This window comes from Vespula pensylvanica, chromosome 5 (assembly GCF_014466175.1).
Source record: "Vespula pensylvanica isolate Volc-1 chromosome 5, ASM1446617v1, whole genome shotgun sequence".
NCBI lineage: Eukaryota > Metazoa > Arthropoda > Insecta > Hymenoptera > Vespidae > Vespula > Vespula pensylvanica.
Genome location: NC_057689.1, coordinates 2,012,824 through 2,039,532, shown reverse-complemented (window position 1 = coordinate 2,039,532; position 26,709 = coordinate 2,012,824). Strand labels below are relative to the sequence as shown.

General features: G+C 34.3%; 1 protein-coding gene across 12 annotated transcripts in view; it reads left to right on the top strand.

Annotated features, from left to right (window-relative positions):
- Positions 1 to 26,709, top strand: part of LOC122629255 (protein phosphatase PP2A 55 kDa regulatory subunit) — a 39,289-nt gene that overhangs the window by 4,498 nt on the left and 8,082 nt on the right. For 2 of the 12 annotated variants that reach the window (XM_043812457.1, XM_043812460.1), the window contains exons 2-4: positions 11,136 to 11,185; positions 11,264 to 11,464; positions 20,547 to 20,969. In XM_043812457.1, the coding sequence (XP_043668392.1) occupies positions 20,882 to 20,969 (88 nt within the window). In that variant the 5' untranslated portion in view covers positions 11,136 to 11,185; positions 11,264 to 11,464; positions 20,547 to 20,881. Of the gene's footprint in view, positions 1 to 11,135; positions 11,465 to 20,546; positions 20,970 to 21,518; positions 21,754 to 22,424; positions 23,399 to 24,577; positions 25,353 to 25,695; positions 26,230 to 26,709 lie in introns of those variants that run through there. The other 10 variants (XM_043812458.1, XM_043812461.1, XM_043812456.1 and 7 more) reach the window with 8 other exon arrangements.

Genomic DNA, 26,709 nt, shown 5'->3' with positions numbered 1-26,709 from the left:
AAAATTATTGTAAAAGAAAATTGAAAGGAAAAAAAAATTAAAGATGAAAGATCTAGAGATCGTAGATTATGAGAAAGAATAATCCTTTCAGAAAATACGGATCGAGATAATGTAATCCGTCACATCAAATATTAATTAGTAGTATATAAATACACATACATACATACATACATACATACATACATACATACATATATGTTGTATATAACAAAATGTAGTACCAACGATAGTAGTTATGAGTACGCGATGACATCAACTGCACCTGAGTATACAACGGCTTCAATTGTAAGTTTAATATCTTCTTTGGTAATGCATAATGCATTGTATATGTTGCTACTGTAAAAACAAATGCATTCTTGTGTTTCTTTTTCACGTTTCTTCCTCTTTCTTTTTTCTATTTCTTTAAGAAAATGATCGCTTAAAATTGAAGCAAATGTATTTTTTTTTTTTTTTTATTTTTATTTTTATTAGAAATTAGGAAAAAGATGACAGGTTCGCATTATCGAAAAATTTGTTTAAGTAAATTTCACTTCTTTTTTTTATTTTTTTTCTGTTTCCTTCTTCTTCTCCTTCTTCTTCTTCTTAAATCTTTCCAACGACAAAGAAGCTTTAAAGCACTAATATAAAACTTGGCGATGTTCCAACTTTCACACGCTTTTAGCGACCCTTTTTAACAGACGATAGGTTTAAGAATTTTTCGAGTATCATCAAAAATCCGAAAATAAATATCTTTACGGAGTCAATAATCTCGCGTGTAATTTCGAAGTAATTGATGCGTTTCAATCATTTTCTACGTGAGCTATCGCGTGTACATATGTACTTAGATTGATAGATAAGAAATTTTTTTTTGGATGATTCCAAATTGTTTCCCGTATTCGAGATTTAATTTTGTAATTTGTTTTTTTTTTTTCTTTTTTTTTCTGTCAAGAAAACGCGTTGTGAACATTGTACATTATTTTACACCTCGATTTGCGTAAAATCAATACTTTGTTACGGTGGTTTTTATCATGACAGCACCTGTTGATAGCAAGTCGTTCGAGTAAATCGATAGAACAAGGGATCTTTTTTTTTCTTCTTCACATATTTATATGTATTATACTTACATACGTAAATCGTGAACGAATTCATATAAATTTGAATTTTCATAACGTTTAACAATTTGATCAATTATAAATTAGTATAGGATTCCGGAAAATATGTATATAAAAAGCTACACACTCACTTAACTCTTTACACTCTGTACATTTTGGAAAAGAATGTTGTAGTTAGGAAAAATGTATTTTTATTAAATTTATACGAACATCATCCGAGATGTGTATACACGGAACTTATCAAATTAACTAGGCTTCACTCAAACATTCATTTTTATTAACATCAATAAAAACGGATAATATTGATAGCAATATTGATAATTGGAGTGCAAAAGTTTGAAACATTATTCGACTAATTACAAATACAAATTCTCGCGACGGCTTAAAAAACAATTTGTTCATTGGATATCCAATCGCTATCATTTATCAATCACTATCAATCGTTAGTCTGAAAACTATCGATCACTGGACTCAAACTAACTATCTTCTCTCGGAACTTGGTTTGCACTTTCTGATACACATACACACGCACACAAAATCGCATCTTTACTTACAATTAATAGCAAAACAACACTCGGCATGCCTTAGATATAAACTATCGTTGCTTCTATAGCTTCAAAGATATCGTTTTATAATTTACATGCAAAGATATTCGCTGAATTTCTGTGACTATTTACATATATATATATATATATATATATATATATATATATATATTTTATTTCAAACGATTAGATCACGCGATATCGGGCCATTACTAGAAATTTTCATTCCTACATTAGTACATAGCAATGATAATATAATATCAAAAATATGTACTTTGATTACTAAGAATGTTAATTAGATCGTAGTTGTGTCAACTAACGGAATTCAACGAATCACAGAACTATGATGGGTTTAACGAGATAATTCAAATAGTGATAGCAATTTGATGACACGTGCGTATCATACATGTTCTCCTTCTCGTTAGAGAATGTATCCTCCAATTTGCAATTGAAACTAATATTAAAACGATTAGTATCTTTACAATTGTTTTAATTGCATCGAATTAGAACCGTAATATTGTCGAAGATCAAATTCAATTTTCTTAGTTCGTATATACCTAGAGAGATAGATAAGAACGTATATTGCAGTGAGATCTGTTTGTTTAACATCGATTCGCTATTCGTTTCATGTTAAAAAGGTCAAGAAATAAGGTAAACATTTGTAGACTTTTTATTACCGAACCAGACGTCCTTCTGGCATTCTGTAATCGAAAAAATATGGCGATAGTAGTAGGTACTACGTCTTATCAAGCTACACGTCGCGATTGTTTTGGCTTGTCAAATATCTTTACATAATTTCATTTACATCATTTTTTACCACGAAATAATGTAAAAATCGCGAGCAACTCCAATATCAGAAGATACATCTCGATTCTTATATCTTTTTTTTTAATCGGTTTTTTCTTTTTTTTTTTTTTTTCTTTCTTCATTGAAGGTTACCGGATTAGCTTTCGTTCTATACCCAACATGACAATTGGATCGATTTAAGTTAACTTGAGATAGCGGTAATCGCTTTTTACGCATTTGTTCGTAACGCGGATCGACGAGTTTACGAGGTGATTCTCCCTCTTTCTTTTTTTTTCCTTCTATCTTCCTCTTTCTCCCTCTTTCTTTTATCCCTTTCTCTCTGTTGAGGACGACCACCGAGAGAGCTGCCACGAACGTAGAAAATCGCTATTATTATATACCTGCACACGTATTTGTCCCTACATACATATGTATATAAATTACGTTTATCAGAAGGCTATCAGAGTGCTGCGTCGCCAACGGGGAGTCGAACGCTTCAATTGATCGATAAACTGATTCCATTAACTCACCCGTTACCAGGGAGGTAAATGGGTTATCCTAACGCGTATTCGCATCCTTCAGAATTTCTTTCTATAAACTAACTACTTCTCTCTATCGTATTCGTTCGAACGCATTCGTTTGAATGCGCTCGTTCGTGCATACGTAATTCGTATCTTCCCTTTGAAAATGTCAATGAATACGATTTATTTGAGATATACGTTGTAACTATTATATTCTTATGAAAGTCTGATTACGTAATAACGCCATTATTGAATATAGATTTGTGACGTAATTCTTTCTACCAATCACGATGCATAGGGGGTGTTCGTTAATTGGATTAATTTGGATTTTCTCATTCGTTCTCCGTTGAAATACGTATATAGATGATTAAAGAGAGAAAGGGTTGAGAGATAGACAGATAGATAGATAGATAGGTAGATAAAGAGAGAGAGAGAGAGAGAGAGAGAGAAAGAGAGAGATTACACGTCTCGTTTCATACTCATTTCACCAGGTTCTTTTTTTTTCGTTTTTCTTTTTTCTTTCTCCTTTTTTTTTTTTTTTGATTTTCCTCCCTTTGTTAGATTTATTCGAGTACAACCTCTAATACACCTGTTGAACTCCGTACGTCATACTTCGATACTCATTTTAGAGAGAGAGAAAGAGAGAGAAAGAAAGGGTACCTACAGCCCCACTCGACGCTTAGATTAGATTAGATATATATAAAGAAGAAAGGATCTTCCTGAACGACAGTGGATTAAATATTCTCATTGTTATAATTTCTCTTTCTAATCTTTTCAAATATATTTAATTAGCGAATAACCTCTATATCATAAATTTTTATCTCCTTGGATTGGGTCGACGTTGACGTAATTCTTTCTTGGAACACAATTTATCTCTACTATATTCGATATAATCAATACAAAGAAAGCTTCAGCTATATCGTTAAGCTTCTATAAATTGATATATTTTTTATTTTTATTTTATCTTTTTCATTTTCTAAATTTTCTTTTATTTATTTATTTTTTATTTTTATTATTATTTTTCTTTTTTAAATTCCATTTTCTTTTGTTTTTTTAATAATGCACGAATCGTAATGGGAAATGATATGGAAAATAGTAAACTATCAATTTCTTTGTATCATTTTAATAAAATAAATATAAATAAATAATTATACATGAAAATAATGAAATAGAAAAATGAATAAAAATATAAATGTGTATCAAAATAATGATGAGTAGATAATAGGGGAGATCCCTTTTCTCAATTTGCATCATTTCGTCTTAAAACATATAAGCAAACAATTAAAAAAAAAAAAAAGAAAGTAATAAAAAAATAAACAAAAATATAAGTGTAACTTACTCAATATATTTTATAAATATAAAACCTTAACACCAGCGCCATCTCTGAGGTACGACAGAAACTTGTAATAGAACGTGATAATGAAATTAGCATAGGAGACCATACATACATATATATATATATATATATATATATATATATATATATATATATATAGCAAGTTAATTTTGAAATTTTCCTTTACGTTCCCTAACTCGAGGAAATTATAGCGGAAAATAAAATTTTGGAGTATAGATAACATTAAAACTTAGAAATAAAACTATAACAAGAATTAAATTCGTTCCCTTTATCTTTACAGTTTTCTACAATTCATAGTTTTAATAGTTCAAATGAAAAAGATGAATTTTCTTTCTCTCTCCCCCTCTCTCTCTCTCTCTCTCTCTCTCTCTCTATTTTTTTTTTGGCAATTCCCTATTATCAACCGAGCTCGTTATTATTCACCCGTCATTATTTAAGACACAAATATTTTTGTTAAAACTTATCCGTCTATCTATATTATACGTAAGAAATGTAATTTATAACGAACAAACGTATATAGTATTTATTTATGAGGGAGAATCGCACAGCTGTGCCGTCGTCATGGCTGGTCGAAGAAAAAAAAGGGGGAGGAGAGAAAGAAAAAGAAATTGCAATTATACCTTCTTCACCTTGAGGGCAACATCGGTCGAAATAAACGAACGTTTTCTATTTTCATTTACCCGCTAAAGGGCCCTTAAGTACGCTTAACTATAATGTACCTCTCTCAGTTTAGTAAATACAACCCCTACTCGCGTTTATGTACGCACCCCTTGACGGTGCAGTAATGAGCGAGTGCTTTTAAAGTAATCAGCGCGTAAAATTCTGTGTGTTTCTGGGAAGTACACAGTGTGCACAGTACGTGTTGGATAAAAGGCCCCGAAATAACGGCACGTAGATATCTTTTTTCGAGGATTTTTCATTATATTCCAATCGTTTCATTTTATTTTCGAGTTAAAGTCTATTTAATCGTCCAAATGAAAGTGAGAAAATTTAATAAGAATTCTTCAATTGGAATATATGTATAATCTAATATATGTGATCCGGTGATTACGAAAGTGGCCTGAGTCATTTGAGATATTTTAAAAGACATATTTTATCGCGCGCACATACATATACGCTGTTTAAAAAAATTTTTTTAATTACATAAAAGAATTTTTTCTTTTCTTTTCTCTTTTTTTTTTTTTTCTCTAGAATAGATATACTTACTTTTTCCATTTGTCATTATAGAAAAATAATTTTTCAATAATTCGTACTCAATTCTGAAAATATTTTAAAAAGGAAAAATATATGTATGAGTTACAATTAGACCATTTTGATAATAACCGGCTTATATATACACGTAGAAACGTATAGATAACATTCATCGTACGACGTAAGAATGAAATAGAAAATCGCGAAGAGATAAACTTCGTTAATTTCTCTCTTCTCTCGTTTGCTTCCTCGCGGAAGAAATGAACTCGTAGATTCAAAATAGAGACCACTACTTTGAACTTCCACTCGATAAGCAAAGCAGAAGTTTAGTAGCTTGGAAAATATATCCAACAGGATCTTCGGTTTTAGCTCAAACATATTTTCAATTATATTATAAACAAGAACGTTCTAAAGTAAGATGCGAACTACTTTTATCTGCTTTGATATCTTCAAAGATCCACTTGATTTTTCGTTTATTTGCAAAGAAAATCGTTCTGCAAAGCGACGATTTCTCGTTACGATATTATTCCTAATCTCTCTTTTGATTTTTCTAATACAGGATTGGTTCAAAGTCTTTAGATAGATCAACACTTTCTAAGTGATTTTTAAAAATCGATTAAGTTTTCTTTCTATCGAGACTTTTTAAACTCGTATTTAGGCTTGTAATTATACGATTCGAACAAAAAACCAATTAATATATACAATTTTGAATTGTCATCCTGTATTTAACAGTAGCAAAAGTTTCTAATAAATGTTGGCTTTAGTAAAGACAGCGAGAATTCGAAATGAACGTGTCGGTAAAGACCTCACGACAATTTTATTATTCCGTAAAATGACTAATTTGAAATACAAATATTCATATCTCTACGTTTATGACGAATTGTTGGTAACCTTGTGAGAATCTGTACAAACAGTTGACTAATCATACGTAAGTAACTACGTAAGGATTAATGTGTGCGTGTAGAGTAAAGGAGCTGACAATGATTGCGTCTGCTGGATCATAAAGAAAATAGTAATGTCTCTCCCCTCTCTTATCTTTCATCACTTTCTACCACCACTCCATATCTCTCCCCCTCTCCTACGATCTTCAACCCTAACTAAACGTTCATACTCGCATTAATATTGCCATTTACGACGGCGGCACGTTTAAAGGACACGAACGTGTTTTCGATTTCACATCTCGATAATCCAAACGCGAACTTTTTATTGTATACAAATGTATGATATACAATTAGTTCGTTACGCAATTTGTACTATAAAATAACGATAAACCGAATTACATGATAGTATTGAGTACGCTACTTCGAAGAATTCGTTTATTTTTTTTTTTACGCTAAACGTTTGTCGGTTTATAGAATAATTAAAATAATAATGATTGATAATGGATTGGATCAAAAATTCTTTGGTGATTTTAAAAATCCATTACTTATTCCTTTTCGATACTTTTCAGGCTTGTTTGTTATTAAGTTTTTAACCTCACGATTTGAAAAATAAAAACAAAATAATTAGTCTAAAAATGTTTCGAAAGAAAAAGAGTAATTGATATTTAAAATGTATTTAAGGACGTTCGGTCTTCTCTGTATTTCAATCCTTCGATTAATCATTTTAATGATATATGTGACACATATACGGATTAAGATGTGACGCGTTAGTATATATAATGTCATCGTACACGAGTTACGATTGGTATTGTTTATTAATTAATGAGAATTTTAGCTTCGAGGACAAATAACAAGAGAATTCATAGAAACGTGATACTTCGTAGAGAATAGAAATTTCGAAGGTAACTAGATTCGTTTTCCTTGACACAGAAACTGGATGAATAATTTTAGGTGTATAATAAGTACGTACTTCTGTTAATGGTTATACATATGTATCTATGTATACGTTACCAAATCCTCGTCGAACTGACCTTTAATTATGAAATCGTATGAATTGTTTATATAACGTAATTTAAACATATTGTAATAAAAATATTTACATAGCAATAACGATTTTTCGAATGACTCATACGATCTATCAAAGCGATGGAAATAATAAAAAATTGAAAGACTAATAGCTCTTATCTAAAAAAAATTTTAATTGTAATATAACGTTTTCTTCAAACACTTTTTTAAAGTGTGCGATATAATTATAATGGTACGTGTATTAATAATTTAATTATTTATTCTGTTTTCTTTTTTTTTTTTTCTTTTTTCTTTTCTCTACTTTTATTCATAGCCATCGTACTTGTGTGAGTTAATTTGAAATTGCATTTAATCATTGAACAATTCATACAGAATATATACTGCATATTGTATAATCCTCGAAAGGAGCAGATAGAAGATTTAGAATTCACAGAAAGCTTCATAAGTACGTTTGTGTACGTACGTACATATACGTGTATGTGTATGTGTGTGTATATATACGTATATAGACATTATATCGAACAATAGCACCCTCTGCTAATAAGAGACACAAAGACGTAAATCCGTTTACGTATATTCTCTAGCTCACTGGTTAACAATGGATTTCGCATCCTATCGTTTAGTTCGCCCACTTTTGTTTGTGAGATAAAACGCACACATTAGCATCTATGCATTTCTATTCTTGCAGAAAAGCTTAACTCTTCTAAAACACACACACGCGTGTGCATATACATATATTTCTAGGAGAAATATTCTTTTTTTGTATAAGCTATTCGTACGCAAAATTGGTATTTCACTCGATTCGAGATAGATTGAGAGAGAGAGAGAGAGGAAGAGCGTTCGATTCAATCCAATTTACCGTTGTGTGATTGAGGCAAATTCGATTCAAAGTTTCTATCCGAATCTTCGAGATTAAGAACAGCGAAGTGTAACGTTTCATAGCCGCAGATAGGAAGTCTAATCAATATATCCGTCAAATTATATTTCTACTTCTTTATTCGTAAGCCAGTAATTACGAATATTATTGATCGTACTACTACAACATACTACAATATACAATACCTTATATATATAGTCTATATATTTTCTAATGTTATTATATCGTTCAGATTAAATTAAAAGATCGTTCAAGGCAAACAATAATTTTCATTCATAATTGCAATCAATGATATTTTTGCCAGACTCGTTCCATTTCTTTAACACACGCTTTCGTAAGTCAATAAGCTACGACCTATTGATCCAAAAGGTCCCTTCTCTTTTTTTTTTCTTCCTCCTTCTTCTACTTCTTGTCTTTTTTCTTTTTTGTCTCTAAACTCCTATCTCTTCGGTCTCTCTCTCTCTCTCCTTCTCCCTCCCTTTTTACTTTGGAAATGACTACGTTGTCAAAGACAAGATGCCGCAAAGGGTGGAGAGATGTTAGGGCCACCTTCCACGAAGCAGCCAAACACCAACAACCACAGAACAGGTGCAAAAGGTTCCATCGACCCTCGACCTCGTAAAGATCCAGGCTGTGTTAGTAAAACGGCAGCTGCTGACGTCGTGCGTCCAGTACACAGATACCACCATAAATATACGTGTATATGTACGTAGGGGAGAAGCGAGAAGGAGTGAGAGAGGGAGATGTGTGTAGGCAACTAAACGATTCATTTTCTTAATGTTTCTATGACCCTTTTTTTATCTAACATCGATCTGCCATTTTTTTTTTATCATGTTCTTTTTCCTATTATCCTCTTTCTCTTTCTCTTTCTCTTTCTTTTTCTCTTTCTCTTTCTCTCTCTCTCTCGCAAATTGCATTAATTTCTATTCACGTATTTCTGATATTCATCCCAGAGAAAGCTCTTTGCGAAATTCAAACTATTCAACGCAGCGACAGGATTTTAATTAATTTTCGACACTACGGATTTCAGCTAATCTAAATTCGTCTTATGAGGATTAAATAATACATCCTATTCTTTGAAAATATGTTGAAAAACTGTACGAACGAGGATATTTATTCTAACTTTTTTCGTGTGGTATGTTCGAAAGATATAAATAAAGATAAAAAAGAGAAAGAGAGAGGGAAAGAGAGAAGACTAAGGGAAATATTATCTAGGCTACTTTTCTCACGGTAAAGGAAGAAAGCAAAGAAAGAGGAAAGAGGTTAAGTAACGTCTTCTCGATTTCGAGCGGATGTATCGATCGTTCGGTCAACGTACAGGAAGTCGAAGCTCGCCGAGAAGCTCGACCCGATACTATCGTCGTTGCTGTAAAGTGCATCGTCTATATATGTGCCTGTGTTCTATTAAAAACGGTAGACGTGCTCTCGTAATTACTTAATGAGAACACTTCGTATTCATCGAAACGATCGATAATAACTCTAGATCGATTTTATTGATCGCGGAAATAAAAAATAATAATAATAATAACACTTGATTGATTGATTGATTGATTCATTGATTGATTGATTGATTAATTGATTGATTGTTTAGTAATTAATAGGCACTAGTCTATTAACAAGAATTACAAGATAAAAATAAAAAGAAAAACAAGAACGAAAATTGTCAAAAGTACAAAATTGTCCAAAAAAAAAAAAAAAAAAAAGTTGAATTACAATAGATTTGTAATACTGTTATACTATCTCAAGTTGTAGAGATTGTAAAAATTTGTAAATATACAAGATGAAAGGAAATATATTATTGTTCGATGATAGGAACACTGGTTGCAATTTATCTGTAGATAGATTGTATCAATGTATGTTAGATAAGTTGTAATCACTTACTTATGTATATACATTAAGGATTATAAAATTCAGATATCGTCTTATCAACGATTATGATTAAGAGAAGGAATTTGATTAGATTATAACTATAGTTCATTCGCTATAATATAATAATATTTATATTACGGATTAGTCTAGCATAATATAAAAAAAAAAAAAAATCGAGTATAATAAAAATGTGTGGATTCTTGTTGAAACGATAGACTTTCTGCGACCATGAGAGTAAAGAAAGGTTAACACTCTCTCGAGCGAAGTCTTATAAAAACACACTTCTATACGGATTCACCAGTATGCTCTACTTAAAAGAGAGAGATGCCTTTGCGATCCCTTTAACATTGAGTGTTGACCCACTATCGCGGAAGGACGCTCGCATCTTTTTGTCGGCCTCGACCGTTTCGTCTCTCTTCTCTATTGTTTTTTTTTTCCTTCTACCAGATTACCACAATACTACTCTTTTTTCTTTGCCCTTCGTCCATACGCTCAATATACATATACGTACGTACGTACGTACGTACGTGTGTGTGTGTATTTATGTATGTGTATTTATACTACGTGAAACTTCGCATTTTACGTAAATCGATCGATGAGAACTAAACTACGACGTTACGAACGAATTTCAAAGGGAATTTTTTTTATTGTTACGTTAACGAAGCGGAATTTTGACGAATCTGCGACGAATAAGTTTCATCGTAATTAATACAATTTTTATTTATTCGAATTTTCTCATTATATTTCACATTATATCCTATATATATAGGAATTCCACAATCTCATCGTTGTTACGTTTTATCTAATTCTCTCATGTTTTATTATTATTATTATTATTATTATTATTATTATTATTATTATTATTATTATTATATACAGATAACTCAATATCACTATCTTATCATCTTAACGTCTGTCCCACAAGATTTTTATATGAATATTGATATATGTATATTATGCATTCCTGATAGATTATTTTCTCTTGTTCTAGGTCCACTTTTGACGCGTTCCCGCTTGGCACTTGGTTATTAAACATTCCAAGTAAGGTCAATGTGTATAGTAAAGCTATGTCATTACCATAAATCATCGTATACATTGGAATTTCTTTCATTTAAAAAGGAAAGACATTTGGAAATCTTCGAGGATAAATATAATATGCATTGATGCATGAACGCGAGACGAAATATTTCTTAATCGAAGTATCTATATATACGATAATTCTAACGTCAGTTAGAACGGACAAATCTGAATAACGTTAGCGAGTCCGAATAACTCGAATTGGGATTGGGATCGTGAATAATGGGCCGGTAATAAAATACGGTAAGAGAGTTATATCTATAGCGTTTCTAGTTTAATAAATGAAACTGTAAAGTAACAGAGAGGAATACATTTCGAGTTACATACATATGTATGTATGTATGTATGTATGTATGTATGTATGTGCGTCTCGAATCCCGTGAGAAAAGATCGCATCTCTTTCGCTAGTAACCTTTGCACCGTCGAGACACTAGTCGACCCTTCGCGACAATGCATCGACCATGCGAAGGTCAAATTCTTTGCGAGTCTTATCCGTTCTCGTTTTACCTACGATCTTGCAATGCATTCCGTCGTTGAACAATATTTTTTATTATTCCTTAAATGAGTCAGTGATTATGAAATAACGTTGGGTCTAAAGACAAACATTTTTTTGTGATTATCGATTGACGAATTATCGTATAATTCGTATAATAATGATTTAATAATACGAATTAGACAATACATTAATCACAAACTTTAGTGATATAATAATCGCTTTTTTCGTTCGTATATTTTTTATTAATTCCAAAGAAATATATTTTCTTTCGAGTTAGTTCAGTTTTAATATAATTGGCATTAGATTCCATGGTTTCAATATCATAATTTATATATATAACAGACTGATATAATAGAGAAATTTGGGAAATGGTCGTCGATTTGATATTCCATGTTATCCCAAGATCGCTATATCTCTTCTTACGAGGTATTCATACGTTCAGGATCAAAGGTTAATCTTTCTGCGATCTAATATCTATATATCGTGTCAGTCAACGGGGTCGTTAATCCTTCTTTGACCCTCGGTCCACTTAACACGCTCTTTCGATCGCTTTGCTACCATCAAAAGACGCAATAACTTCTTCTTAAGGTTTCAATTTACGACATGAGACGATAACGACGTCGTAAGAATAATGCATCTAAGTCATCGTCCTGTTTATGCCACTAGAAAAAAAAAAATAGAAAGAAAAAGAAGTAATCCGGTCTTGATGATTTTATTTCGATTTATAGCTCAAGATAAAAAAAAAAATAGGGATAATTCCAATTGAAAAAAAAAAAAACAGAAGGAAAAAGAAAGAATATTGCTATCGATTAATCGATAAAACGCGACAAATTTTTTTGGCCGAAAAAATCGTAAAAAAGAAAAAAAAGAAAAAAGGAAAGAAAAGATAAAGGAAAGAAAGAAAGATAAAGAAAGCTTTTCGATGCCGGCTTTCTTGTTTTTTCGCCATCTGCACTCTCGTTATTACTCCTACCGTTTTGCCATTGTACTCTCGAAAAATGACGAATCTTGATCGCAAAACGAACAGAAAGCGAACAACAGACTCGAGTTCGAGTTTGAGTTTGAAAGATAGAAAGAGAGAGAGAGAGAGAGAGAGAGAGAGAAAGATGGAAAGTTAAAAAATGAAAGAAAAGCGTGGAAAAACGATTATATATATATATATATATATATATATATATATATATAAAGTAAGGTAAGGTTGTAATATCATCCAAATTCATCAAAATGTCCATTTAATCTCAGCTTTTTTCGACTTTTTCGAAAGCCTGCAAACTCATTCTATAAAATATTATTTGAAGGAAGAAGTTATAGATAGATATAGTTGAGGTACTTTCATTCGGTGAGACTAGACCAAAGCGATTCGTCACACTTTGTTTTAGTACGGACGACGTTTTTGGGACAACCGTATAAAATTTCCTCCCTTCCGATTTAAATTAAAACATGTCGAGAGTAGAGAAAGAAAAGGAGAGAGAGAGAGAGAGAGAGAGAGAGAGAGAGAGAGAGAGACAAGGTACTATCGTACGAAAATGGGGTTTTATCTACGTGAGATAATTTAGAGATACGTGACGTAATCAATTTATACTGCGTGACAAAACTGAATACCCATTTACGAAGCGTATCTTCGAATAAATATATATATATATATATATATATATATATATAGATAGATAGATAGATAGATAGATAGATAGTTTTAATGATTGGGAACTTTAAAGGCCGAGGTTGGGAGAAACGAATCTATCGAGTATATTGATTTTGCGCATCCACGTTCGTTCGTTTGTTAAAAATAGGTAATGCTAAGGAAACGAATCGAGATAGGACGGATATTTATATCCGGATTTTCAAAAGACAGATCATCGCTTTTAGAAACATTTAGGTATTTATTTTGGTTATGTTAAAGAATTTTTTTCATCTGTATATACATATGCATACGTATACATACGTATTGGTACGTGTGCATATATATGCGAGGATATGTAAATTATGGAATATCGAAATGATATGTATTTATTTGTTTAAGTAAACACACAGAAAAGAACGCTCTCACAGCCGATAGAAATTTTCACGAACGTTTAAAAAACCGATATTCCGTAAGTTTTCTAGACGGAGAACATATTTCGAGCATGCGCCAAGAATACGACGTCGATAAAATCTTCTTGATGTATCAAAGAGAAAGTTCTTTATTCTTTCTATATATATATATATATTTGTAGAATACTAAAAAAAAAAAAAAATGAAACGATCTATCGAAGTTAAAAGATTCGTGTTACGATAAAGAAGAATCTTCAAGTACGAATGTACTCGAGTATACATTTATACCACTCCTCTTTCTGAAAAGGAACCAGTTATTACCAGTGTCATACATACATAATGAACTCTATTGAAATTGACCATCTTACATTTACAGACTGATATGAATCGCACACACGATCCAGACATTACAAACTGTATAGACGACGATTCGTAACAAGATCAATAAACAATGTTTATTATTAAAATTCTATCTATGTAAATCTTGTCATCGTCATCGTCGTTTTAACGATTTCGTTGATCCTTGTTTACGCTTCGTCAATCAAATTCTTTTTTTTTTTTTCTTCTTTTTTTATTATTATTTAAGCCTTTTCTTTCACGAACCTCTTTCTTTCTCTTTCGACTTTATCTCGATCTTATATCGAATAAATTAATAATAATCGGATAAAGAACGCGGTTAATTGAAATCACTTTTCAAAGCTTACTCATCGTTCTTATAAAGAATTTAACAGGATAAATATAGGCGAATCGATCTCAATGGCTAATTATTGTTATTATTGTTTGTTAAAAAAAATGTTCTTTGTTTGAAAGATCATTCTATATTCAGGAAATTTTATATCTCTATAGCCCTCGTTTAAGGATAATATAGGGGATAAAAGCTCTAAACCTTATCATTTTTTCCTCTCGCTTACTACCTAAGATATTTATGGTTATGCATAACTTACCTTGCTAGACTCTTCCGTAAGGTTTTTTATCCTACATCAAATATACATATTTGTGGCTTGTAAGGAAAAACGTCGCATGTCACATGCTTTCACTTTCGCGATATTATCGTTTAAAAGTTCTGAACGCCAATTCTCTTATCAGCAATGTTTTTTTATTTTCTTTTTACTATATAACTGCGAATTTCTTTCGATGTAATTTTTTTTACTTATTTTTTCTTTTTTATTATTATTTTTTTTTTTTTTTTTTTTTTTCTTTAATCCTATACTTTTATATAGCTCGATTGATATATAAAATCATATCTTTTGAAATTTGTACATACGATGTTTTTCTTTACAGATATATTTTCGAGAGAATATGAACGAGAAATCAAAGTGCGCCTGTCGATAGGCAATTCACCGTACAAACGACATCTCGTTTACCTCTCTCAGTAATCGTAAAAGTGAACTTATCGACGACATTCGTCGGAGTATTAGCAAACGGAAAAAGAGATTTCGTCGAGACTCGAGAGCATAGTCTTCGAATGTCGTCTCGAATTTTTATCTTTGAAGAATCTTCAATCTTTGCGACGAATCTTTGAAAAAGCGTTAAAAGACAGACCCTTTTTTCTCTTTTCCTTTCCTTCTTTTTTCTTCTTCTTTCTATTTTCTTTCCTTCATTTTTTTTGCGTGAATCGTTATCGCGTCCCTAGGACGAAGTCAGAAGGACGGTCATCGATTCTTTCTGTGCGTCGAACTCTGCCGAGATGTGTGCTTGTGTGTATATATATTCGTTCGTATATACATATACGCAGAGAAACCGAGAAAGAAAGAAAGAAAGAAAGAAAAAAAGAAGGAAAAAAAAGAGGGAGAGGGAGAGGGAGAGAGAGAGAGAGAGAGAGAGAGAGAGAGAGAGAGAACGAATTTCGAGCTTTAGAACCAGACGGAAAATTCTTTGGCCAGATGCCAAAAAGACCTAGCATCCCCCACGCGTGTCCCGCCGCTTTAACAAACTACTATCCGCCTGCCAGCATCCCCGACGAGTCGAGAGCAATGTGAATGAGAGAGAAAGAGATAGACAGAGGGACAGACAGATAGAGAGAGTGAGAAAAAAGAGAGAGAGAGAGAGAGAGAGAGAGAAAGAAAGAAAGAAAGAAAGAAAGAAAGAGGGTAGGAAAAGGAAGGTCGAATCCATAGTCCGCGAATATTCTTCTTGGTGTCCGCACGCTAAAGTGGTTTGGTATGTACGTACTTATAAAAAAAAAAAAAAAGAAAGAAAGAAAAAGAAAAGAAAAAAAAAAGAGAAAAGAAATTCGCGACAATGTAGACGAATGCGCCGAAAAGATCGACTGTACTTCCTGCCAAGTTCGGCTTCGCAAGAATCAGCAAAAAAATCGTATCTACTACTGTCTAGCAATTTAATAATACCATGAGTTAGCAACTATCGTGACACGACGGAGTATACGTAATAGCTGTGTTTGTGATCTCCTTGTATATTGAAATTCGCTGAGTTATTAAGCTGATAAGGCCTGCCTTCGTTCCGATGTCCTTCTCTGTCACTCGAGATCATTGTACCTCGCTCGCGTTTTTTAAATAAAGCGTAACGCGTGTTGGTGGAATCGTTAATTGAACGTCGCGGTATCTAACATCAGCGATGTTACAGGAGGAGAAATGCTGAAAAAGGAAAATATTTCTTTCTCTAGAGAAATAACTCTTTCCCTAGGGAAACGTCTCGTCTTTAGGATAAAAACCGTTTCGTTTGCCTATGTCAGCATTTTCATCGTAAAAAGTGAATCATATTTTTATCGAGTTCGCTTTCGAAGCCTCCCAAAAATAAAATGCATAAGGAGGCTATGAAAAGAAACGACACGCGGAACCACTTGATTACTCGCGAATGATATATTAGAATGTATTAGAGCGTTGACCTTGAGACACTTGAATTAACTAGAGGTAACGATTAGCGTTACAGATTTAACCTTGTATTTCATTCTCACGAATAAGAAGGAAATTGCAACGTGTGCGTTGCCATCGCGACATAGATTCGCAATGACAATCATGGATCGCTATAAATTTGGATAGAAAAAAAGATGTGTATGTCTCTGTGTGCGTGTGTGTACTTACTTACATAAACGAGATTATTGAGACCAGTGGAAAATCTTTGAGAGAAATCTCGCATGTTGTTTTTATATCGAAATGATAATATCCAGATCAAACTGGCTAATATTAACGTACTAAATTAATATCAGATTAAACTAAATAGTCTAGATTTCTTCTTCGGCATCGATATCGTTCATCTTTTGAAGAAATATTCACAAAGTTTCCTTCAAAAGTTGCTGCTTTGAATTCTAGGAATTTCTTTTTTTCTTCTTCTTCTTCTTTTTTCTAATCATAATGTAGCCAAGCTTTTACTAAGATAAGACCACTCGTATAGAATCTCTCGGTAGTGTAGTAAGAACTTTACCGCTTGCGTTTAGACACGTATAAAAGACGGCTCGTTGAGAAGCTCTTTTCAACGGTCTACGCTTCCGTTATAACTCTCAAACTCTCAGAGAGAAATGAATAAGACGTACATTACATTGGGCTGCCATTAGCATTCGTCTTCCTTGCGTAATTCGAGAATAGCAGTTAGAGTCTATTTACCGTTAAAACCTTTATACGGGTATCGAAGAACGAAAGAGAATGATATCGCAATTGCTCGATTAAAAGGAAATTATGAATTATTTCTTTCGCATCATCGAGTAGATATAACTTCGATTTTTGTAGCTCGTATTTACGTATGCGCATGATCGCATTATAACGAGATAACGGGAAGTTGAGAAGAATAAAAAAGAAAAAAAGAGAAGGAAGAAGAAAAAAGAAAAGAAAGAAAAAAAAATTATGTGCGAGCAAAGTTGTTACGAAACAGTAAATCTCCGGTAATAATTTTGACAGTCTCTCTTATGTATATACATACGCGCTTACTTACACAACGATATTACGTAAGAACAAATTAGAACGATTCTCGTACAAATATTTCTCGTGTGTAAACTCATTTGGCACGGTCGAGTTCAAAATTCGCGGAAATATTCGAGAAGGCTGTTGAACGATATTATCGACGAGAAGGGCGTTAGAGTAGATACTAAATCGATATCGAGCCATGCGATCGAGATTAATTACCACGTTGCTAATTAGATTTCTCGTTCCATCTTATCCTAATTACAGTGCGGAGATAACCGCAGCAATTAGCTTCTTATGAATAAAACGATCTCTTTGCCATCATATGGTAGATAAAAGATAAAGCAATGAGATAGTTGTTCAATGAATTAATCACGATGAATTAATAACGAATGATTAATCAAGATTTTAATTAACAATTACCTATATTTTCTGTGCATGCGTTAATTTTCGACGTGGTGTCATCGTGAACGAATGTTTTGCGTGAGACACGATACGATGTTAGAAATTAAACATAATTGTAACCTCGAAGGCGATACGCTGTTGTAGAAACCGAGGACAGTACAGTTAATTCGAAGCCGATTTAATCAATGGCATGTGTTTTCTTCGTCTTGACTATTTGCACATGTATCTCTCTCTCTTTTCCTCTATTCTATCTCTCTTTCTTTTCAATCAAGGGCACCTACGCTCTTGTTCTTTCTTTCTCTCTCTCTCTCTCTCTCTCCCTCTTCACGCCGTAAATTATGCAAGTATGCTTAACCCAATTTTCGCGGACGTTTTCATTCCGCAGGATCATCATACGACGTAGCTTTGTTTTTCACTGAACATCTCCAACCACAGCTCTCGCGACATTTCGAATGACGTTGAACGTGAATTTTGCTAGAATAAATCCATCTATTTCTTTTACTTTTTCATCTTTTAATTTTTTTCTATATTTATTTCTCTTTTTTTCTCTCTCTCTCTCTCTCTTTCCTTTTTTTTATTTAGGTGTAAATACAATATACATGAATTATATATAAATAAATTTTACAATTTCTGCAAAATATAGAAAAATTGGAATTGACTTATAAGCTATAATTTATTATATTTCATATTTTTTAAATCATATTAAGACAATATATTTTATAATTGCCATTTCTAATTCTATTATAAACAATTTAAGTAAAGTGAACATATAACGATGAAAGATTTTATTTTTATTTTTATATTATATATATATATATATGTATTATTTCATTGGAACGTTATATTAATAATACGTGACTTTCTTTTTATTACCACATATAAACGTGGAAAATTTTTTTATGAATATACGTGAAACGTTTAACGAGCGCATTAATAAAATATTGCTACGGTCTTTATATCGTATCGAACATACGTAATGTTTCGTTTATGACCGTATAAATGCCGTAGGAATAATTGCGTACATTATGTATGCATTTACATTAATTACTATAGATCAACGCGCGGTTAGATACTCGACAACGAATACATTCACACATATTTCTTATTGTTATCGTCAATGCATGCGAATATTTTGTAGCCTTTTCTATCGCTTAAAATCTATCTTTCCATACGAGTAAGAAATAATACGAATTTAATATCGCAAGAAAGCGTCACGTTACGTTTGTTTCGTCTTTTTTTTTCTTTTTTTTCGACAAAAAAATAAAGTGTTAATATTTGTACCGTTGAATTTTTATTAGTACAGCGAACGAGTAAAATTGTGAAGAATAGATCAACTGGTTGAGTAATATTTTCGAGACTACATACATGGTAATTTCAAAGATACGATTATGTATATTGTTCTCCAAAATGGCGGCATATATTATACTACATTCATTCGTAAATGTTTTTCAAAGGAGTAATAGAAAATTCAAGATATTTTCGAAGAAAAGGAACATTATGGAAACACGTTATGTATTGTCTCGCGTATAATCGAGCCTTTCCACGGGTCATCGTCGTTCAAAAATGGCGACGAAGGAAATCGTCGTTGACAGTGTCATAGTTAGGTGGTCCTTGGTCACGCGACGTGTCCTGAAAAAGTATCGTTGAAACTAGATAGAATCAAGCATACGGAGAAGGAACGCGAGTACTTCGACTTCCTCGAGTGGTTTTCATCGATTTCCACAATGAGTCGCACTGCTTCTCGACAATCTGTACTATGCTGCTGCTGCTGTCTTAGCTCTCGAGTACCGCAACGCAAGCTTCTCTCGAGTAGTTTTTGTAACGGTCTTCTTGCACACGTCTCGCAAATCATACGTCGTTCTTCATAATAAAAAGCGAAGTCGTTTTGAAAATTATCTTTGACTTTCTCGATTCATAAGAAATTCAAATGATTTCACAAATGAAATTCCTTTATTAAAATTCTGATTTATGTTGGAAGACAACATTTTCTGATTATTACCTCTTTCGAGTTCATTTACAAATTTCGAAAAGGACGATCTGAGAAAACACTTCGTTTATAAAGTTATACTTACTATGATCAATCTTTTCTTCCATTTTATCAGCGCACATACATACGAAAATGTCTATAACTATAAATACATGTTTCTAGCTATAGATGCATGTTACGCGTATGTCCATTTCGTATTGTATCAACAGATGATTATGAAAGTGGTCTAAGTCATTCGAGATAATAAAAGACATATTTTGAAGCACGTGCTATTTCAAAAATCTTTATATTACATCGAATAATTATTTCTGTAAGAATAAATACACTCACCATTTTTGTCTTTCTCATTATCCATATAGAAAAATGATTTTTAAATAATACAAATCGAAATGTGAAAATATCTCTAGATGAAAAATATATGATTTAAATCACTTTCATGTTTAATCGGCCCATATAATCCAACAATACGGTGATGGCTATTAACTCAAAAGCCGAGTAACGTGTCCGGAAATAGAGCGTGCTGATTTATCAATCCTGTCCGAATTCCAACAGGTGGAGATCCGTGAGGACGATCGGGAAGTTGGTGAAGGAAATTTGTCACTTCCGGAGTTGGACGAAGGAGTGGAAAGTGGTGTCGACAGAAAAGAAGATTCAAAGGGAGGTTCGGACGAACGGAAAAAAGAAGAAGAAGAAGAAGAAGAAGAAGAGGAAAAAGACGACGAGCAAAAAGTGTCACCACGCGTCACGCAGGGGTCGTGGGTCTATGGGGGGCACCGCCCCAGCGGCCCCCCGGCTCGAATCCAAACAGAAACTGTTATTCCGAAATTCGTGCTATTCTGGCACGGGCCAGAACCACCGCCCCGATTTCGGTGCAACCGTCCAAACGGATGAAGAGGAGTCCATCCAATATCATGAGGCAGTCCAGCCTCACGAAACTTGGTTCTATGATCAACACCGCCGTCAACAAAAGAGCTGGTGAGTACTTTGTTTTATTGTTTCTTTTTTTTTTTTGCTTTTTCCTTCTCCTTCTTCTTCTTCTTTTCTTCCTCTTCCTCTTCTTCTTCTTCAATTTTTTTTCTATTTTCTGCGATATTAATGTCGGTAGAAAGAAAAGGAACGAAAAACAAAAACGATAAATTAAGATTGAACGAAGTAAAGTAAATTATTTTACGATCCAACACCGTCTCCTCGTAAATCTTGTAAGTAAAAAATTTTCGTTCTTCGTAGTACGTCATCGGTAACATTAATAACAACGTGACGGTTATAAAAAGATTTATATGAAGACAGGGAAAAAATATATATATATATATATATATATATATATATATTAAAGGATGCAACGTATTGTTCCTTTTATAATTAGATATAAATTTGTTGTGACAATGTACTTACGTAAAAGAACACTATTCCGAGCAAAATTGAAATGTTTATATTTGGCTCTCTATTACGAAAGAGGAAGATAGAGATATGTAGATAGAGAGGAAAAGAGACGGAAGTTATCCCTTAACAATGTCACGCGACGAAAACAACGTGGCGGTGCGTCGTGTCTCTTCTCTCTTACGAATTATCTCGTGATAAGTGTTCTCCATCGCGAAAGAAGATTTCATCCTGATCGCGTTCAAGAGAATGAACCCGCGAGATAATATACAATTTAGAAAAAGAGACCAAGAATTGGACGTAGATAGTAATACGACAGACACGAGCGAGACCGAATCCGATGATGGTACTTACGAATACGAACAAGAACTTTTCGATCTAGGTATGTACGTTTCTGTTTCTAAACACATATCGAATACACTGGTCGTATCGTGATCGTAATCGTCGTTTCGTGATCGAGAATCATGCGGATTCTCAGCAACTTAGTTATTACGTCCGATTAATTGCATCGTCGCAGATCGATGAATTTCAGTTGAGGGATTATAGACAATTTTTTCCAACAATTCGGTATATGTAAATATATATATTTTGTACGTTGTACATTCCGTGACATCCTTGAAAATCAACCTATTGGGATGGAGAGGCGGAGAGAACGAGAGAGGGAAGGAGGGAGGGAGAGGGGAAGAGAGAGAGAGAGAGAGAGAGAGAGAAGTGTATCGTTAAAGTGGAAGTGTTATTTCGAGTTAAAATAAAAAGACTAACGAATGAAAACATATACCGATGGATCGAATTTATAACGTATACGTCGAAAGATTAATATTTCAGTATACAATACATCGTTGCATGTTATGCTGACCTGTGTACCTCACATTGACCTTTCTGTATCCTCGATCGTTTTTCTACAAATGTAAAGAAAACGTAGAGAGAGAGAGAGAGAAAACAAGAAGTTTTTAAACATTCGTTAAGTCGTCTTAACATCGATAATACGTATGTATACATTATTTACGTAGAATTTAACGGATATTATATTCGGAGATATAAACTCGAAAGGAAAAAATTAATTAATTAACGAACGAATACTAACGGTAATAAAGTAGTAGCTATAGTAACAATAGAGTAATGTTGTAATGTTTATTTTATTACATCGATGATTCTCGTTCGATTTATAGAGATAAGCTAGAAAGAGAGATGCGAAAGTAAACGTACATAGTATCGGGCGCGCATGTTTGTTAGGACAAATCAATTAACGAATTGCCTCTAATTCGTAAGGTAATCAGTACCTTCCTTCAGACCCAGCGTTTACGTACCAGTTCGAGACAGTCTCTTACGCGTCGTGTTATTTCATCGAGGACCATTTCCGTCGAGTCTTCGTAAATTTCTATCGTATGTACATATGTCATAAGGACATCAATGTGTGTTACATTGTTTATTTCAACAAGTCGTCAGTGTCAATTGATTCATCTCAATAAAAATGTGTAATTTCTGAGATAAATAAGACAAGAGATAAATAGTTAAAATATTTTATAAAATATCTTTCGTATCGTTCGAGATCTATCTTAAATAACGCAGTTGGAAAATCTTTTGTTGAAGATCGGACAAAGCCGAGGTCTCGACGCGAATGACCCCGAGTTAAGGATTAGCATAAATCGACGCAAATAAAATCCATTTGCCGCAGTCGAACGATGAAAGTGTTTCGATCGATCGGAAAGGTAGCACATAAAAAGTCTTTCGAGGAATATAAAATTTGCGACACCTGTTAAATAGCGCGATCGGAAGAAAGTAAATGTGTACGGGTTAATCGTGCTTAAAATATATGTGTATTATACGGTAAATTAAATACTCGTGATATTTCGTAATGTAAAAAGAGTACAATATACATATATATGTATTTCGAAGCTCATTAATAAAAATGGATAGACCGACGTGTTCGGAACTACGTGCTCCCAAGAATTTTACAACTCTGATCAGGGACAAGCCATTGTTTTCTTCTATGGAAGAGTTGCATGAAAAACTAACGGAACTCTTAGGTAATGTTTTGAAAATAATTCGACGAGAGAAAATGGAAATGATAAATTTCCTTCATTGTTTCTTCGTTAAATTCACGTTTCATTCGTCTGTTTTAATCATAATAATTTGCGACACTTTTCTTTTTTATTACGTTGTCAGCAAACAATATCGTTGAGTCAACTCAAGTATGAAAGATTTACATGATTTAAATCTTCAAATAATATAACACGAGACGTGTTCGCATCGAAATAAGAAAGTGAGAGCACAACGCTTAATGGCAGTTAACGCCCAGTATGAATTTGTTAGCCTATAATACACTTAAGCTTGTCGCTTGTTCACTAATATATATACTTACTTACGCATTCGAGTAATACGATATTCAAAAAGAATAGAAGATAAACGATGAAATGGCATTGCGACCGAGGAGACGCGGACTTTCGACGTATCTGACAACGAGCATTGTTCGAGTTTACAAATGCAATGGAGTTGAGGACGTCATATTAACGTAATGTAGAGATGCTTAGAGAGAGGATGTACGGAGCAGCATCGCGTAGTATGCGTACAATACGCGCGTTATATATACCGCTTTTAATAACTAACAATAAGATCGATTATGAAATCTATCTTCTAACGGGGAAGGGATGGTACATATTGTTTCTCATTCTCATCGCACCGCATTACATTGTAAAACCATTGGCGTAGCAAAAACGTTCTTACGTATTATTCGGCGAGTCGATTTTTTTAATTTTGCAATAATAACCTACAAATAAAAAGACGAGTAAATACTCGCGTATAGCAGTAACGAATATTTTATTCCAATGTCGTTTAAAACGTATCGCCTCCATCCTCAAGCGAATTCTTAGAATCGTACTCGTTTTATCTCGATTAGGCAAAGCACGTTTCGTGTACATACCCACGTAGAATCGAAATGCGTTATATCGCACGAATTTTCATCTTCAATACTTACAGACCGACTAGTCGTCTATTCCTTTTCATTATAAATTTTTGTTGCGATCTATATCCTAGGAATAAATTCGACGCTCACGTTGTTGTTTCGATTTTCGAACGATAATAAAAAACTATCTCGATAGTTAATTCGATATGAAATAAAAGTAATATTCGTTCTCGATAATATAATAGAAAAACACGCGGGAATGTTCGAGGGGAAACTTTGTAAAAATAAATTCGAATGTCGCGCGTAAACGATGCCGGAAGATTCGTGCGAGATCGGTAATCTTCGGGTATAGTCGGGGGCGCGAGGCAGCGTCGCTTCTTGTACGCACTAACATGGCGGATCCCGTGAAAGCAACTAAACCTGGTTGCACGGTGTGTGTGTGACGTCACGGCAGGGAGTTGTGTCGCGCGGTTATGCGTTCCTGAAAACCTCCTCCGCCATTGAAAAAGAGTTTTCGCGTACGGTTGAGCTATCTTGCTGCCTTTCACGGTGTATGACGAGCGGCATGCGAAGAAGCGCGTTGGATATGTGACGTAGGAGAGGGCGTATGTAAAGGACCGTATCGAGAAGCTTGGCCGTGGCGCGTGTGTGTCCAATTTCGTGAAAGAATTTAACACAAAACCCTCGACGCACCGCACACCACGTCCTCTCTTATTTTCGCGAAACCGGCTGCAACGACGGTGGTGGTAGTTAAGTCCCCGGTGGCGGCAGGAGCGCGCGCGCGCGCGCGTCCGTGTGACTCTGCGCGTGAGAAGAAGATATATTATATACGAGTTGAATCTTCGTGCCGTGCCGTGCCGTGCCGTGCCGTGTGTGCTCCTAGCGTGCTCACACGCTCGCTACCGATAATCCTTTAGCAAGCTTTATATCACGCGTACGATTAAAAAAAAAAAAAAAAAAAAAAAGAACGTGCCGTAGAGTTTTCTCAGTCGGAGAGTATTTTCTACTCGTTACGAAAAAAAAAGCTTTTTAACGCGCGTTGCATCTCGCCGCGCGTGTGTGTGTATGCGAGATGGCCGGTAAGTAAGCGGCACACGCAGTCTCTCTCTCCCTCGTATTCTCTTGTCCGCGTTGCGTCTATTCATATGTATCTCTTTAGAGAAAGAGAGAAAGAGAGAAAGAGATATAGGAAGATAGATAGATAGATAGAGAGAGAAAGAGAGAGAGAGAGAGAGAGAGATAGACACACACAGGTTACTCACTTACCGCGAGTACTCTTATGTATATATATATATATATGTGTGTGATCTGTGTGTGTATATATATATATATATACACACGTCTCTAGTCGCGTGTCTCTCTATCTATACGCGTGCCTTACGGTGCAAGGAAAGAGAAAAGAATATAAAAAAGCGATAGAAAGAAAGAAAGAGAGAGAGAGAGTGAGAAAGAGAGGGAGAGAAAAAAAAAGGAGTAGAGAGCCATCGAGACAGCGTGATTATTCTTCTTCTGCGTCTCTCTTGGCTCCTCGAGTTTCTTCGTCGCGTTCTACGTACGTTTGTTCGTTCCTGTTGTGGCCGTTTCGCCGTGCCGCACCGTACCGCGGCAGGGTGAACCTTGACCTAGTTATCTCGCGGGTTCACGGGTATATATCTGCAGCAGCGCTACGTGCAACGGGGGCTTACCTTCCGCCATTTATCTCTTTCTCTTTTCTCTACCTTCCTCGATTTCGCATATTCTCTCGAATAATATTATCTCGCACGCGTCTACCGCACGTCGCGCTCGCGATTCTACGCTCTCCTTGTGCGTCGCGCGAGGCCAGATGCGCTTGTCGCCGGTAGCGACGGCGACGGTGACGGCGACGGCGACGGTGACGGCGACGGCGACGGTGGCAACGGTGGCGACGGCGAAGCCGGTAGCGGCCTAGAAGCACGATGGATTACGCCGAAACTTCAAGTAGGATCGCTTTTACCTTTCCTCTGTGTTCGGTTTATCGTTTAGCTCACGCGTGACCTTACACACTCTCTTTCTCTCTTTCTCTCTCTCTCTCTCTCTCTCTCTCTCTCTCTCTCTCTCTCTTTCCTCTCTCCTCTCTCTTTCTCTCTCTCTCTCGTTCTTACTCCTATTCTCGTTTTTTATCTCTCTTACTCTATCTTGTCTCGTCTTGTTATATCCTACTACACTACCACTTTTCTATCTCTTCTACTCCAACGTTATCGTTACGTCTTCCGCGTTCTCATAGTGATCAAATAACAGCCATGTCGCCGAGTTTTATGAAACATTCTTTTTTTTACCGGCACCCCGTATCGTCGTCGTATATACTCGCTTACGTTCCCATCTCGCTGCAATTGTTTTTAATCTTTCTAACCTCCTGAGCTTACAATTCTTCATGGTGTTTAACTCTCGATTATGCACCAATGTATAAATTTGTAAAAT